We start from the raw sequence: 18,135 nt of genomic DNA, 5'->3' as shown, positions 1-18,135 counted from the left end.
GAGAGAGAAAAATTTTATGCTGCGGTTTAAGAAAAATGCACACAAAAAAATGTTTTTGTCTGACAACTCTTTTCTGGTCTATTCCATTTTCCTTAGAGAGGGATTAAAATATATAAATAAAAAGGTGGTCTTCTCCAAAAGTCACAATCTGTGACACTTGGAAAGTGACTGTTTGAACTGGAAAGTGTACAAAATCATAGTTGTCTAACACATGCCTTCAAACACATGTGCGATCAAGAAGAGATCATGGTACAGCGCTGCAGATCTGCAGAGCGCTAACAGTACCAGTGTGATCTATCCATGCCTCACTGTTCTGTATAGACAATAGTCTGTTTGAACAAATCAAATCTGAATCCAGGCAGACATTCCTGGCAGAACATCTTGTGTAATCAGATCAGTAATCCATCACTCCTGTCCATTTTACTTTTCCTATAAAAGCAGAGAGAGGATGATACAAAACGTTTGCATGGTTGTCTTATTAAAACCATCAATTCACTCTTTATCATTATATATTCACTGCATATGAAAAAACACCTCAGGATCTGTGGAAATCTTCTCCCGTTGTAATTTTATGCCAACATCTTATCATTATTTAATGCTTACAGCTCTTGTAGGCCAGACCATTGTAAGGCAAACATAGCTGTCAAAATATCTTCAGGGTGAAACCAATTTTAATGGAAAATCTGCCATCAGTTTGCAGGGATATCACTATTCCCCCCAAAAAATGTTTTTTTCACCTGCTATTCTACTAGTTCTAAAATAAGAAAAATACATAACTCTACTCTAAAAGATTTATGATATAGACCAGTAGTGATTTAAAATGAGGGAATGATTTGCTGATTTTGATGGTCCATTCACATTCTTCACTGTAATTTAAACAACTTACAAACTCCAGTTGGTTTGTTCTTTCCTCTATAAAAAGTTTAGAAGGAATGCTGAGCACTGAAAGGATGCAAGTCCCAACCCAAGGAATTTCTGGCTCATAATATTTAATATTATCTGGATGTGGTTTCTTTCTGCTGCTGCATAGCTTAAGCCTGTAAAAGTACTTTAAATGCTCAGTGGTTTGATCGCTTAGTAATTTTTAAAATCTTGAAATCTTGAAGTCAATTTTACATCTCTCTTGAATCCACAGCCATCTGAATCATGGAACCCTCAAGATTTTTCTTTTTGTTTTTCTTTTATGTTTGTATGTATTTATTTGATTGTTTATTCATGGTCAGGAAATGGCAAAACTCAGCTTGTCAGTTTGGTTTGTGGAACTCGGATAAAATATAGTTTCCACTTGCACATCCGGAATTGGAAAATACTCTAAAATGGTTTTGGTTAAAATTGAGTTACGTACGCATTTGAAGGAAATTAAGTGCCAGCAAATTAAGGTTTTACCAGAATAAAAAGCTGAAATTGCTTAACAGGTTCCCCTACACATATGTGGTTGAAATAGATACTACCTTTGTTAGGGTGGTGGCTTTCTTTATAAGGAGAAAACAACCAATCTTTCAATGCTACATTCTTCTTTTTTTCAATGCACTTTGACCCTGGTCAACATGTTTACTTGGACAAAATAAAACACTTTTTTTTTTCTCTTCATCCTCTGTTGATGTTTTATCTTTTACATTCTGAATTTGTACTCGGTGGAGGGGAAACACAATGCAATAGAATAGTGAAGAAGTACTGATAAGGGCTGGGAAACACCACAAAGCCTTCAACGAGACCCTTATCTCTGTATCTCTGTCATCTTATCCTTATCTGAAACTGGATTCCATTTTCTCTGTTTCGCCATGGCAGCATCCATGAGTTTGCTAAACGAATGCATTGTCAGGACGTGTGCTCCACTTACCATTGGTGTGGGTGTTGACGTAGTACCTGCGACCCTGAGGCGACATATAGCATTTCCATCCCTGAGGAAGTGGGCTGCTACTGCATGGCTCATCTCCAGGGAGAGGACTCGCAGATACTGGCTTCTGTGTAAATAGAAAATGTGTGACATTAAGATTGATGGTATGGAACACCACAATAAAGCAGATAAACAGACATTTCACCTTTCATCTACAGTATGAAGACAAAAACACACGTTAACTCCTCGATGGTTAGGTTCCATGTTCTCTGACTGAAAACACTTTTTTTTTTTCCTGTTTGTTTGTTTGTTTGTAACTCCCATTGCACCATTCTGTGTTGTTCAAGTGTTTGGTTATAATACAAATAGGGAATAACGCTTGTAAGCATTGTTGACAAAGTTAAGATAATGAAAATAAATGGAACAGCATGGTATACTGTGATTATAATGTTTTCTACAATTAATCATAAAAGTGTGCATTCCTTAGGGAATTAATTTGATATGGATTTGTCACTTTGCATGGCATGTGTTATCTATTGATCATTTTCAGTACAAGGCTATCTGTTGGCTGCTCCCTGTTTCTGCAATTCAAACGGCAATGCTGAAATGCTGAAATAAAAGAGCAGCTTAGCAGACAGAGGAACTTAATTAAGTACATTCTGTTCACATCCACATACAGTTCGTGCACCATTAATTTAAAAAGTGTATCTATACAATAACAGTGAGAGACAGAATAATAACAAAAAAATCCAGAAAAACGCATTTCAAAAGTTATAAATTGATTTGCATGTTAATGAGGGAAATAAGTATTTGACCCCTTCGACTTAGTACTTGGTGGCAAAACCCTTGTTGGCAATCACAGAGGTCAGACGTTTCTTGTAGTTGGTAGGTTTCGAGGCTGACGTTTGGCAACTCGAACCTTCAGCTCCCTCCACAGATTTTTTATGGGATTAAGGTCTGGAGACTGGCTAGGCCACTCCAGGACCTTAATGTGCTTCTTCTTGAGCCACTCCTTTGTTGCCTTGGCTGTGTGTTTTGGGTCATTGTCATGCTGGAATACCCATCCACGACCCATTTTCAATGCCCTGGCTGAGGGAAGGAGGTTCTCACCCAAGATTTGACGGTACATGGCCCCGTCCATCGTCCCTTTAATGCGGTGCAGTTGTCCTGTCCCCTTAGCAGAAAAACACCCCCAAAGTATAATGTTTCCACCTCCATGTTTGACGGTGGGGATGGTGTTCTTGGGGTCATTCCTCCTCCTCCAAACACAGCGAGTTGAGTTGATGCCAAAGAGCTCGATTTTGGTCTCATCTGACCACAACACTTTCACCCAGTTCTCCTCTGAATCATTCAGATGTTCATTGGCAAACTTCAGACGGGCCTGTACATGTGCTTTCTTGAGCAGGGGGACCTTGCGGGTGCTGCAGGATTTCAGTCCTTCACGGCGTAGTGTGTTACCAATTGTTTCTTGGTGACTATGGTCCCAGCTGCCTTGAGATCATAAACAAGATCCTCCCGTGTAGTTATGGGCTGATTCCTCACCGTTCTCATGATCATTGAAACTCCACGAGGTGAGATCTTGCATGGAGCCCCAGACCGAGGGAGACTGACAGTTATTTTGTGTTTCTTCCATTTTGCGAATAATCGCACAAACTGTTGTCACCTTCTCACCAAGCTGCTTGGAGATGGTCTTGTAGCCCATTCCAGCCTTGTGTAGGTCTACAGTCTTGTCCCTGACATCCTTGGACAGGTCTTTGGTCTTGGCCATGGTGGAGAGTTTGGAATCTGATTGATTGATTGCTTCTGTGGACAGGTGTCTTTTATACAGGTAACGAGCTGAGATTAGGAGCACTCCCTTTAAGAGAGTGCTCCTAATCTCAGCTCGTTACCTGTATAAAAGACACCTGGGAGCCAGAAATCTTGCTGATTGATAGGGGATCAAATACTTATTTCACTCATTAACATGCAAATCAATTTATAACTTTTTTGAAATGCGTTTTTCTGTATTTTTTTGTTGTTATTCTGTCTCTCACTGTTAAAATACACCTACCATTAAAATTATAGACTGATCATTTCTTTGTCAGTGGGCAAACGTACAAAATCAGCAGGGGATCAAATACTTTTTTCCCTCACTGTATATATTTATATTTAAAAAAGCATCCTGTGGTAAAAATGCATTTCTATTAGTTGTACACGTTGACCCAAAGGGGTTCAAAATAGTACTATGGCAGAATTTAATAGGGGAGCAATCAGGATCAAATTACATTGCAATTTCAACTTCCACCGAGTTTGATTACAACAGGAACTTGCACATCAGTAAAATGAAACAGCCATTTGTATAGTTATTTTAACCTTGGCTGATGGAGCACAACAAGCTTTACATTTTAAGAAGCCTTCTTTCAATGCGTTAAATTTAGTCTAATTTGTGGGGAGATTAACATAAAAATTTTGATTCGCACAGATTCTTTACTACATCAGTGACTATATGATGATGAAATGTAACTGTAAAATAATAAAAGTCAGGTCATATGTCTTGACAAAGTGATAGCTTATGAGCTGCACTGGTGGGGGAAACACTGAATGAGAGATTCCACCAGAAGAAACATTTTGTCAATGAAAAACCAAACAAAAGCAGATTGAATGTAAAATCTTCAAGTGAATCTCTTAAGCAGATGAATAAAGCATCTTGCAGATAAATGAGGAGACTACATTTTTGGCCTAGCAGTCAACAGCTAGGCCCATGTAGCTGTCATGTTTGAATTTGAAAGTCAAATGCTGGAGAGAAATGGGTTGGCTGTTGAGTGATTTGCTGTATTTGACAAGGATCACTTTTATAGCACGAGTGACGAGGTTTCAGCGATCTGATGTCAGCTATCAATCAGCATCAGTCCCCAGGAGTGCACAAGCAGAAACAGTCATAGCTGGTGTCCCCTCGACTAAGGATGGTGAAACATTTGCAGACTCTGAGAAGATCTGTTCTGTATCACACTGCACTCTAGGTAGTGTTATTTCAAGTTTCTGCATGAGGGAAAACCCATATTTATATTTATATACGAATACTCACAGGGTAAGCGTGATACACTGAAGAAGAAGAAAAAAACAAGCAGCTAGTCTTAAAAATAAGCTATCACAAGGCTCTCTATAATTTCCTTGTCGATTAATGAGTAAGATCCATTTAACTTCTAATCTCACAGGTTAAGGTCATGTGCTTAGATAAGCTTTTTTAAAAAACACTGTATTTCAGTTCCTACAATTAATGTTACTTTTACATTTTGTATGTGTGATGAGATTGTGGTACTTGTGGTGTATTGTGAAAACACACAGAGATCAGGTATTAGAGGCAACATGTTATATTCTGGTATATTCTGGTGCTACAGGCTTTTAAATAAAATGTGCGTATTTACTTGACTGTCAAAATACTATGAGGTCACACAAGTGTGTAAAATGTCTGCTTGAAAGGGTTGTGTTTACTATGTATATAGTGTAACATGTGGGAATTGAAGAGTGAAGCAGACACTTATTTTTTCTAGTTTTTTAAATGAATTACGCATAACTTGATCATAATTAATCACGAGACGTGCGTGTGTGAAGTTTGGGGTTTTCCCACACCCCCTTCAGTCTGCCTGCCTCCATAAAGGTTTCTTCCAAAAAGTATGACTGCTGTTTTGTATTAGTGGTGGAATATTTGAGAATGTCTTCTTTTTTTTAATATGCAGTTTCATCCATTCATTTGAATCCCTTCTACCCAGAAAATATGAGCTGTCAGTTAAAAATTTTGCTCTGTGATGAAATAAGGAAACCAAGCATGTTTCCCTGTAACAATTTGTAATAAGTGGTTGTTCATAATTCAATCATTTTGAAAGAGGGGATTAAAATGAATACATGTGGAGTTTCTCATGAATATAGCCTTACATTATGTGAATTCAGTTATTAATTCAGTAGGAAATCAGTAGGTTGCTTTATATACAATAACAATGGAAATGAGGCAATTTATTACGTCTTCTCTTTTTCCCTTCAGCAATCTCAAGTCTTATCCATCGTCAATGCACAAAGCAATCACTTTTTTTTCTTCAAAATCCAGGATGTATATGATAACCACCCAAAAGCCTTGAACTTAGTGTTGCAACAACTGGGTTCTCTACATTAAGAGAACTAACATGAAAACCACATTGATTTATCTCGCTTCACTGGAGGAATGTTGTATGGGGCAGGGTTTAGGAATTGCAAAATAAACCGATTTTGAATTGGGTGGGCCAACCCACTCTTGTTTGGTATATTTGTGTTGCTCTTTTCCACAGACAACATCAGTGGAATTGAGGAGCAGCAGCTGCTGAGAAGACACCAGCGTGACAGCTGCGTGCCCCACCCAGCTGTGCTCCATCAGCACAATGTACTGGTTAAGCAGGTTTCGTGGCCTGAATTGTTGTAAACCAGAGCATGAGAGATCATTGTCAGTCCCTCTATCTCCCTGGGAACTACGCACCCCCCACATAACCACCTCGTCTCAAATCAAAAATTGACGTAAGATTTCTTGGGAAACGGCACGTAATTCTTAATGCAGTAATTGAAAAGGCACAAGTCTTGTGTTATATTTAACACAAAAATGGAATGGAATGTTCAGAATATAATACAATAATAATATAATATAGCCCAGGAAATACTGTATGCAAGGGAAAAACTATTTTTGTCAGAGGATTGCCCGAAAACTGCCTGAGGATAATTATTATTTATGTACTTTCCTTTTTAGTACAGTGAGTGCTCAGTGAGGAAAAACATGGCCTGATTTGTCCTTTGTGCAAATTGCCAATCTGATTCAGTGAGTTCAGAGGGGCTGTTTACTCCATTTGCCCTCATGGAAAATAAGGACTATCTTGATGCAGGTATCAATGTTTATCTAAATGTTAACATGCTATTAATCTACTATGCTTCCCATACAGACTCATAAATGTAACTCATTGCCTAAGCCCCTATTAAAAAGTTTCAGATTGCTATGGGTCAGTCCTTAAAGCCATAATGTCACATAATAACATTTTCCTGGACCACGTTCTACCAGATTTGGCAACCCTAGTGCAGCTTTGCCCAGAGAACATTGCAGCCATAATGCCAAACACACAGTTCATAAAAAGGTTTATTAATTTATATTTCATGTATTTTTTTTTTTACTGCATATGTACCTTTTAATCTTTTAATGTATTGTGTTTTCATATGCTGTGTTACACTTGTTAAACCCAGTCAGTTGAAACTACAAATTATGTTACAGATATATATTTTTTAATGAAGATATATTATAATACACATAAATGAATTGAGAAGTGCACACAGTGGGCACATGAGAAACTGTGGAACTCTTTTTGTTTGCCTCATCAATATATTTGAATATTGGTGTGCTCACATAGAGACACGCCGTTATGTGGAAGTGACTTGTAGGCCCCCAAGAAAATATCACAGGACACACTTAAACGTAGTCCAATATTTTACAGATTATGTGTTCTCTCCCACCTCATAAATCTTTACTCCCTCTCTTCCTGGTTACTGAGTATCAGTGGGGTTTTGACAGTAGAGACCTATCTTTTATAAGCATACTTAGTGGTGATTTAGTGGCATGATATAGGATTTCATGCTTTTTCAATTTTTCCCTTGTCAAAATGTATTCTGAAAGGAAGCTGGGATAGCCGGGAAACAGCAGATCCATTTCTTTGATGTACAACATGAAAGGGATTCCTTACTCTCTAAAGTGTGAGACCGAGTTCAGGCTTTGTTTCAGCTCCCAGTAACTAATAAACCGTAGTGCTCACGTTTCCCATGTGGAAACTATTCTATGCCTTACCTTGCTATGATTTCCTGTACTTGAATGAATGTTCTCTACCTCAAAACACTCCCAAAGTAATTCTAGTCTGAGGCCTTTAATCCTCTCTCATGTACATGTGTACACCTAAGGAAATCCATGTCAGTAGTACATTCAAATATCTTTTGGACTGTTACCAATGAAGTCCATAAGACATGCTGTTCTACAATGAAGTGCAGACTGAACATCTGAACATCAAACTTTGTTGGCCCGTGAACCACTTATTCGATGCAAACATCTCAGCAGATCACTCAGCCCCCCACACTTGGTGACAAAATGCATTCTCTAAATCATATTGCTAAATACCAATAATACAAAATGATTCATATTACCACAACGTAAATATATATATATATATATATATTTTTTTTTTTTTTTTTTTATTGCACCTTCATATTTTTTTAGTTTAGTTTCAGACCCACCATTACATATAGTAATGTTAAGACTGCACTAGTTAGAGCTCATCTGGATACTGTGTGCAGTTCTGGGCTCCACACTTCAAGAAGGATATCGCTGCTCTAGAGGCAGTTCAGAGGAGAGCAACCAGACTTATTCCAGGTCTGAAGGGAATGTCCTACTGAGAGACTGAGGAACTGAACCTTTTCACCCTGGAACAGAGGAGACTACGTGGGGACTTGATTCAAATCTTGTACAGGTACACACGGACCCGGGAAAACAAATGGAAATTGGGCATTCAAGACAGAAAACAGGAGACACTTCTTCACACAGACAGTTGTTACAATCTGGAACAAACTCCCCAGCGATGTGGTTATAGCTGAAAATTTGGTAAAATTCTATAATAGACTGGATGTGATCTTTGGATCACTTATTTATTAATGGGCACCAAAAAAGCAAGATGTGTCGAATGGCCTCCTCTCGTTTGTTAACTTTATGTTCTTATGTTCTAACCCTAGAACTGCCACTGCACTGACTTCATTCTCTGCCATTCGCCACCCTAATGGGATGAATGTTGCTGTTGTGAACAGGCTGTGTCTATTGCAGTAGCTAAGTGGGAACTGTGTACTCCAATCGGCATTAAATAAAATATGGTTAATGAAAATCATGAGGGGAATATTGTTTTTATTTTATCAGGGTATTTTGCCTATTTTGACTTTAAATTGAATATGTGTCAAATATGAATTCATGTCCAAAACAAAAGGTAGAAATATTGTAATTATTTCCAGATCAGGCTGCATTTGCATCAGCAAGGTGCACCGGCATGAACCACCAGGAACCACACTTTCAAAACCACTGGGCCAGCACAAACCTGAACAGATGAGGACATGGTTTCTCAACAAAATGTAAGAAAAGAGTTTTGTCTTAGCTTATACAGTGGCACACCAGTGAAAAGAAGCACAGGATATTAGTAGTCATACTTCAGCCTGGCTACAGCTAGACATCAAAAGGTTTTATTTTAATCCCGGCGAACCACTTCCCTATGAAAAAAGACATCTATTTATGTAACTTTTTCCACTACACCTCCACAATTTAAAGCTGAAACCCAGGTAGGTTGCTGTGGGATTTCCAATGAGACTTGTCAGATCCATGTCTTTACATAACCCTGAAACTGCCCAGTGTATCATTACTGATAATCTCCTATAGGATGCTGATATCTCCAGTTTACTACCACAGTGCTTATTTTCCTGTGTCATTGTTTCTAGTCTGGGGGGGGATTAAACATCAGGATCCTGAAATGATTGAGGAGACTGTTAAAGAGATGATTAACAACCTCAGTTTTTTGAGAATGTAAGCCTTCTGTTAGCTTAAGTTCAATTAAATAGTAACTTAAGGGATAAAGCATCTTTTAAATGTTTTACTCCTAAAACTCACAGGCAACCTCTTTTGGGCAGACTGACTCATTTCTAAACATTTATAAATATACTCCCCTTAAACAGCACTTGCTTACAGGGGCCAAATGTGAGTTTGAAGGTTGGCTTTCCTCTTTGTTCATCTTCATTGGACTTTATTGTTATTTGTATGCGTCATCGAGTTACTAACTAACACTCCTTATCTGTCTTAAACACACACCCACATCTCTGCCATTGAACAGTGCTTATGAACAAGGCCCGAACAAGGACCGGATTGAAGGATTTATCACCAGCACCTTTTATCTGACAGTATACACAGAGGAAGCAGGATCATACATCCCAAACCAGACAACACACCTCACTGTATGTTTGGCCTCAGAGGACCCGTATTTGGTACAGCCGGAGTTCTGGTTTAAAGATTCAAATGATAATTTCTCCAAATCCCAATTTCTGTAATGTGTCATTGAAGCAGAACAGCTCATAGGCAGAAACACACCGCAAACTGCCTGGAAACAAGAAACGACTGCAACGTGCTTTTAAGGTATGTAATTAGTCCCTGCGACAAGCCAATCCCATTTCCTTCACTGCCCTAGCACACCACATAATGAGCGTGGCACTGTTTTCCAGTAGTAGTCCTTGAGTCCCCTTTTCAGCTCTCTCCCAGCTACGGTTCAGCTCCACAAAGCAGGAAAAGAAACTTAGAAGCAAGAGTAGAATATTTTTTGTTCTGTTGCTTTATAAAGGGGGGGCATCCTTATATGAGGTTATGAGCAGAACATACAGAATTAGTAAAATGTGCCAAAACCCAAGTTGGTGTCAGAACGTGTGTGTTACTATTGTACCCTGAAACTCTGGATAAGGTCATTGCTGGCAGAAATATGTTTATATAAGGTACTTATTTGATAAATATAATATCTCCTTACGTGTTTGTTTAAAAACAAATGCTTGAAAAGGTAATGAAATAAGATGCATTATGCACCAACAAATACTTCAAGTAGAAGATGATGCTGGTTAAACAGAGGATGTTCAGATTATTTAAATGTTCCAAATGTAGCAATATAAAGTAATATAAAGAATTGTGTCTATAAATATATATATATATATATATATAAACTCAGTTCACAAGCCACAGGTGGCTCTAGCGATTGTGAAACTCAGTGGTCTGTTTAATCACATCAGTTTTGAAGTATGAACATTACTAGAGAGGAAAATGCCTCTGTGGAATGAGGGAAAAGGAAATAGCCTACTGAGGATCAGGACAGTACTGTCACCTGCCATTTTAGTCACTTAGCTCTGTGGAGGCAACCAACTGCGTGAAAGAGCACCGTGCCTAACCCCATCATTCGTCCAACGGAAAAAAAAACACACAACATACATTTGATATGCTTGTGTAGCACTGGCACTCCAAATGAACAGTGCCTGTTCTCTTTGAAGTTAGAACATTGAAATGGGGATTGTTGTTTGTAGGACATGCACACATGGTTCTCGTGCTATTAAAAAAAAGAGAACATGTCAGCTGGCAAGTCCCAAGTTCTCCAGCATGATGCCTGAGAAATCCAGCTTCAGATCCTTTGCAGATATTTTGGTCTTTCGGTTGTACTTATTTTAATTTAAGACTCTAAAATAACAGAATATAAATATGTGTGTGTGTGTGTGTGTGTTGCGTGCTTTTGTGCTTGTGCGTGTGTGTGTGTGTGTGTGTGTGTGTGTGTAGGCTAAGAAAGAATCAGCATTGTCTGTTTCTGTCTTTTTCTAAAGAAAACAAATACAGGTAGCATTATTATAAACGTAGGTTTTAGACTTCAGTCTTGTGGACTGATTTTTGAAATATAGCTATGAAAAAGACCATTCCTTGAAGGTTAGTAACAACAGTTTTAAAAAAACTACATGGCCATGTCTCATTTCTTATTCTGTATCTATTTGTAGCCGTGACAAGAACACGCTGAATTTCCTGATCTGCTCTGAATGTACTGTACAACACAGCTACACTGATCAAGTACAGGTTATATGATGTGAGAGTCATTGTATTGTTAAAAATCTTCATTCTCTAAGATTTGAAAGGAAATTATAAAGAAAGGCAAAGAATAGCATTTTTTGCACACTGGGGGTGGACGAGTGGGGAGAAATAATTATGATTGATAAGCAAAGAAATCGTGACTCTTAATGATTAATAAAATTGATTTTTATTATTTACACAAAGCATACTGCCTTTTTAAAAGTAAACAAACTGCCTAATGATGATGTATGTATGTGTGTATGTATATAGATATACATTCACAGTGCCTTGCAGAAGTACTCAAAGTTTTCAAATTTTATTACTTTACAGCTTGCAGTCATGACACTTTGAAGTAGGAATGAGTTATATGCACAGCCTACTCCACACATTCACAAAGAGAGAGAAGTAAATATATAATTAATATTAAATAAATCTGTAAAAAATCTTTTCCATGTCACAATAGCAAGGCTTCCTATTTAGACTTAGGGTCTTGTCTTTTTTATTTATTTTATTATTATTTTCTCTCTTTTTCTTTAAACTATTTCATATAAAAGTGTGTGTATATAAACTGTATGTGTATGGGTGGATCAGCTGCCTTGAGCTTGGTGATACTAACACTAGCATCTGTGGTTTAATCTGTGTGGCAGCCAGGTGCTTTATAGCCACTTCCCCTCAGGAAATTGATTAAAGAGATTATAATTCTGTGTGGGTGAGAGAGAGAGAGATTAAAGAGAGTTTTTTGGCTATAATCTTTAATCTAATTTTGCTCTAATCCTCATGGTACTATCTGTATCTTAGAAACCAATTAGTTTGTTCATTTCTGTACAAAATTCATAAAGATATGGCTGGATAGGAGACAAAATGAAAAGGAAGACACTGATTGTTAGTTTGCGTAGGGATTGTTTGCATTACATATGGTAACATTCAGGAATCAGACAGTTTATGATTTCACAATGACACGGGACCCAAGCAAATAACCTCCATATTGCAAACTTCCATTGCCAAAAAAGCAATCTGCTTAAAGTTCAGTATGTCGGATACCATTTACTTAGCAGTAATTTTGATAGATAGAAAACATTCTGAGGGTTTTGGGCAAATACATTACGTCTTCACAACAGTGTTTAATTGGATTTGAGCCAGGAAGTCCAATATGTAAACTTTAATAATGTATGTTGACAGATGGGTACTAACATTGTTTTTAAAAAATCCGCCATCATTTAATTTTTTTTTTTTTTGTAATTACTTTTTTTAAATGCAGCACTAACAAATGCATGAATGTGGAAAACCTGAAGCACATGTTCTTTGGTGTCAATATGGATGACTCAACTATGGACCAATGTTCCCTCACCACAAAACCAATGTGCTGCTATCATGAATTACATGGCAAAAGAGATTGTAAATGAAGTGAACACGGTTCCCAAAATTACACAGCAACCAGGTGACTCCTCCTTTTTCTGTTGCCAGACCTTTGTAAGGATTAATTTTGATAATTAAGAACTGTGCGTCTTTTATTAAAAGTTTTACCTATGAAGATAAAACTTATTTTTGTAGTTTCCTCCCCGCTGAAAAACTCAACCAGCTGGCTATGGTGGGAGTTCACTATACAATATAGACTAACCCCCAGCCCCAGCCCCACCACCGCCACCCACCCTTTAAAAAGGTCCATGTTTATGATGGAAAAAGCCTTAATAGCATTCCATTGCACTAATACTGGCCTTCTGCCTGGAAAATCAGGAATAACCTGTCAAATTACTTGCAGTCAAAAACAAGGCTGTAAACATAGTGGTGCACTTTTGGCTGCAAACTTTGCAAAGGGCAGCAGACGCCCTAATCCTGATCTAAAATGCATTCCTTCCTGAATGTCATCAACCAGAACTACCCTGCTCTTCGGTTGAGTCAAACTGTGTCGTGCACTAGCTACATTTCTTAATTATTCATCTTGATGGGCATCATTGGATTGGCTGCAAGCAGCACAAAGTCATCACTTGGCTCATTTTGATGTCACTTAAAAGGACATTTAGATATTGATGTGTTGAAATGCGCCACTTGCAAAAGTCACATTAACCTTTTCATATACTCTGTCCTTAGTAGTAGTTCATTCCTCCTTGCAAAATAATGCTGACTACATTAATTGTACATATTCTGAACAATTTGCTGTGTGAGTAACAAAAAACATGTTGCCAATTATTCATAAAAGTAGCACTCATTTAATGACAGAACTCCATTTTCCCAAGATATATAACCTGAAGCCACAAAACATTTGTGCTACAGAGCTGACCCACTTTGTTTCAATAAAAGATGAGCTAAAGATTTAATAACATCCAATTAAACATAGGCACAGTAATGCATAAATGTCAGTTTGAACATATTTCAAAGTCCTGCTGGTTTCTTTTAGATCTCATTACATTCCCACCCACCCGCACCCTGGAAACAATCCTTAATCAGTTCGGTTGATCAAATAAATGTTTCACAAATTGAATTAAGTAATTGAGGGTTGAATGAAAAAAAAAACAGAAGAGACCATGGCCCTCCAGAACCAGGGTTCTCTATGACAGCTGTAAAGACTTCCATCCTTCCGACTACATTTTTGCACTTTGCACTTATGTTGTAAATCGATTTTACAAATTTTACAAATTTGATTTTGTATTCCTAATTGTTCACCAGGAGGGGAACTCTACAACATAATAATTCACTTTAATTGATTGATAGGGGCCCTATTAATTTATTTTAACTGAAAGGCCTCAGTCTCCTGCATTGTGACTGCCCTTCTGAGCTATGTGCCTGTCCAAAACACCTGCAATCTCAAACGGCTAATTGAAAGGGATGAGGATTTTACTCCAGGGACCAGCTGAGTTAAAAAAAAAAAAAAAAACGTATTTCAGCTTTGACTAAAGAAAGAAAAGCTGCAATTTTTGATGAGATAAAAGACAGGGCAACAGAACCTCACCCCCTCTTCCACATTGCGGTAGACCATCAGTACAACTTCAGAAACATGCTGTGCAGCTGTGCAGAATCTACTGGGAAGCCAACATCTAGGCTAACTGTGCTATCTCCCTAGAGAATAGTTTACATTCAGTGATGTAAGTAGAGCCAAACTACCATCTATGTGTCGACTGCTCTATTAAAATTAAATTTGAAACCCAGCTTGCCATTTAATCAAAGCTATACTGTTTTTAGGCCACTGTTTCAAAGGAGTGCGTTCCGGGCCTGCCAAGGAATTTGCTAGCTAGCTTTCTCATCAATTTTCCATAACAAATACTGTGAACAACAGGTATGAAGAATCCTTCAAAAAAACAGTGAGATTAACATTACTTAAAAAGGCTGGCTTCATTGTACATTGTATGTATAAGATACATGAAGGGAACTGAGTGGTTAGACTTTTCTCATGCTGTACTATACAAGCATTACATGGTACAGTCTTTTCACTGTGAAGACTGAGGTAGATTCAGGGCCTGTGTAGACATCCTGAATGCTAGATACATGTCTTACCTAGCAAATCAAATTATCTTCTAACCTGAGGTGCTGTGTTATTAAAGAAATCCCTTAGGAAAACTAATTATCTCTAATGCCTTAATCTATTATAATTGTATAGTTCATTCATCTTACTAAAAGTTCCACAGCACAGTTACAAATTATATTAGTATGGTTTGAATATATCCCCCAGTAAGTCTAATAACTGTAAATTACTGACACACAGGGAAATAACAGACTTATGGGGTATGATATTATTATGATTACATGTATATGTTTATCAGAGTTGACACCGACACATAATGACTAGGTCTTCATTGGTTGATCCTGGGATAAAGTACAATGACTTCTTTATATTCCATTTTGGCACACACCTCCACAACGGGTAACGTCAGAGGTTATGAATGCGTTCTTTTTGTGCAACAGTTTACTGAGAAAAAATTGCTATACTTTTATCAGTTGAACTTGCCATGAGCTTTTATTCAGAGCCGGATTGTTCCTCTCTGTTGTTCAATGCAAACGCAAATGCACAATCAAAAACATGTTTGGCGGACCATATATAAATACGGACCGTGTAGTATATATAAAAAGATAAGCAGTTTAATAGTTATTAACATTGGAAACGATACCCTTTTGGTAACCCTTACCTGTTTGTGACAGCTCTTCACTGACAAAACATCTCTGTTACTTATCATGTTAATTGTAAAATACAGTTCCGTCTTCAGCTTTTCTGAATAAACTGTGCTCACTATCTGAATCTCAAAGGAGCAGTTTTACTGGTTCACTGATTTGATTTTCAGTAGAATGGTGTCAAATCCCAGCCTGCAGCTACAGTGTTTGAGAACAGCCTGGGGATAAAAGCACCATACGGTGGAGTGAGGAGAAGGCTTTTCTGTTGTAGAGAAACTATACCTTTATTTAGTCTTTCTCATAGCTGCCATGTATTGAGTTCCACTGCTAGAAGTTAACAGTTGGTGGGAAGTACAGAGGACAAAATGACAACAGCAAAAACATGTCCCTTTGGTGAAACATATGGACACTGTCAGAGCCTGAACAAAAGTAATCCGGACTAAATACTCTTCTCCACTTAAAGGAGTCTCTCTCCCATTTAAACACTGTCTGTTTCATCTTAAACGTCTCTATAAAGCATCCTTGAGAGAAAACAAGGTCCCGTTCACAGAGAACATTACCCCATTAAGATATTTTTAGACCGATTTCACTCCTGTTTCGTATCTGTAACGCTGGGATGGGGAAAGTCGAGGAAAGGCTGAGCACCACGCTGGAATGCTAATGTACCCTCAGGGTCATTACAGCGCATAGCGGGGCTCATTAAACGATGACAGCCAGCATTAGAATCATGACAGGCGTGTAGGAGGTCTGTCTAATGACTGCTGTTAATGCGATGCCCACTGCTTCACACAGAGGTTCAGCAGTCAAAACTGTGGCGAAAATCAGCAGTTCCAATTCAGGGGCTGTAGGAGAAGTACTCAACCACAAATATCACTGGTGGAAAAAAAAGCCTTAAATTGTTTTCATTCCTGTCTAAACCACTGATGTAAATAGCACAGGGTGGCAGCAGGTATACTACTTGTTGCAGAGAGTCCCTGCCCATGTGGAGAGAGGTGGGGACTTCCCTCAGGTTGCATGATGGTTTATTTCAGAGAAATCATCTTGCCTATGTGGCTTTGGGAAAGTTAAGCAAAATCCTGTGATGACAGAAAGTGGGCACACATTGTCAAACTGATAACACTGGGTGGCTTTATGTGCCCTCTTAGTGAGTTCATTTCTTGTAATAGGGGATTCCTGCTTTTAAATGCCTTTATAATTGAATTAAGAAATGTTTTTAGTGGTTTAGAGGGTTGAAAAGTCTTTAATTCAAATCTTATGAAGAATAAGAGCACTTTTTAGTTGCAGACATGGTATAGAATGGATATCTGTGAGGATATCAAATTGCAGCATGGTATTGGTCAATATCCAATTCTAAACTATGAACACAGTGGCATACTCAATTCAAGTGTTGCATTAACAGTTATAATTGATTTCCTGCACACTATAACTAAAGATACTGCTTATGTGTTTGACTGTTTAAGTTCTCCTACTAGTGTGTTAAGATGATTGATTAGTGTCATTTGAAGAGAAGTGCCTTGAATCTGTACTGACCAATCCTAGAGTGGAAAAGATCTGCTTCCTGATGCCCCTTAACTGAAATTAATAATTATAACAACCTCAGTGAGCATCAAACAGAGATTGTAGCCCTCCTTGGTGTGTTAATCAGTGTCTGTCATGGGTTTTTAATCCTTGGTAAATTTTAAGTCAGGCAAGAAACAAAATCATCCAAAGAAAACAAATCTCCAGACAAAAGTTCACAACAAAATGCTCATTTGCATTAATGAGCTGATTAATTCAGAAACATTATAAAATGAAATCATTAGTGTCATCTGCTCCTGGCTTTACTTTCACACCTGCTGTCCATGTGACTCCATGTGGCCTGTAGTGCATATTAATGATGCAAAATGTTATTTTCCACAGTGAGCAAATCTTTCCTACAGACTTTCAACATCAAGGAATTAAATTAAGAAATGAGTTTGCTCAACTGCCTGGGCACTTCCTCCTCCTGAAACAGCAGTGACTTCACACACGCTTGATGACATTTTCATCATGCTTTGTCAGAGGCAGCTTAGGTGTCCTTTCAGCTGAATTCACCCCCCCGCTTCCAATTACCCAACACAAAGAGGCACTGTGTCGCTTCCTTTCTCCTTTAACCTCATACTCAAGTTTGTCTTAAATTGTGTACGTGAAACAAATCATTTCCATGCAATCAGTACACTCAGCAGTCTGCCCCCTGAAATTGTGAAATATTTTGTGAAATATGTAGGTTGTAGGATTGTAATATTGTAACTTTTCTAACAGATACTTTCACTTACCGTGTGTCGTAATTCAAAGTGTATGTCGGTATGTATGACAAACCTTACATGCTGATTTAGGTAAAATGAAAAGCATACTTCTGCTCAGTGACTTAATTGGACTAATTTAAAAGTACAGCCCAGTCACCCACTCGCCCAACTGGAAGTTGGTCTGACATTCCTACAGGAACACATCTCTATGCATGACTGAGTCACTTTCTCCACAGCTGGCTAATACTGTTTGCTGAATCACTGGCGATGTGAAACATGTAAGT

The 18,135-nt window shown here is 38.0% G+C and overlaps 1 protein-coding gene across 2 annotated transcripts in view; it reads right to left on the bottom strand.

Moving 5' to 3' along the window:
• The window catches only part of gas7b (growth arrest-specific 7b), a 98,200-nt gene that overhangs the window by 50,886 nt on the left and 29,179 nt on the right, over window positions 1-18,135 (bottom strand). For both annotated transcript variants that reach the window (XM_066704709.1, XM_066704710.1), the window contains exon 2: window positions 1,841-1,964. In XM_066704709.1, coding sequence (XP_066560806.1) covers window positions 1,841-1,964 — 124 coding nt within the window. The remainder of the gene's footprint in view (window positions 1-1,840; window positions 1,965-18,135) is intronic.

This window comes from Amia ocellicauda, chromosome 5 (assembly GCF_036373705.1).
Source record: "Amia ocellicauda isolate fAmiCal2 chromosome 5, fAmiCal2.hap1, whole genome shotgun sequence".
NCBI classification, from domain to species: Eukaryota; Metazoa; Chordata; class Actinopteri; order Amiiformes; family Amiidae; genus Amia; species Amia ocellicauda.
This window is presented reverse-complemented; position numbering and strand designations above follow the sequence as displayed.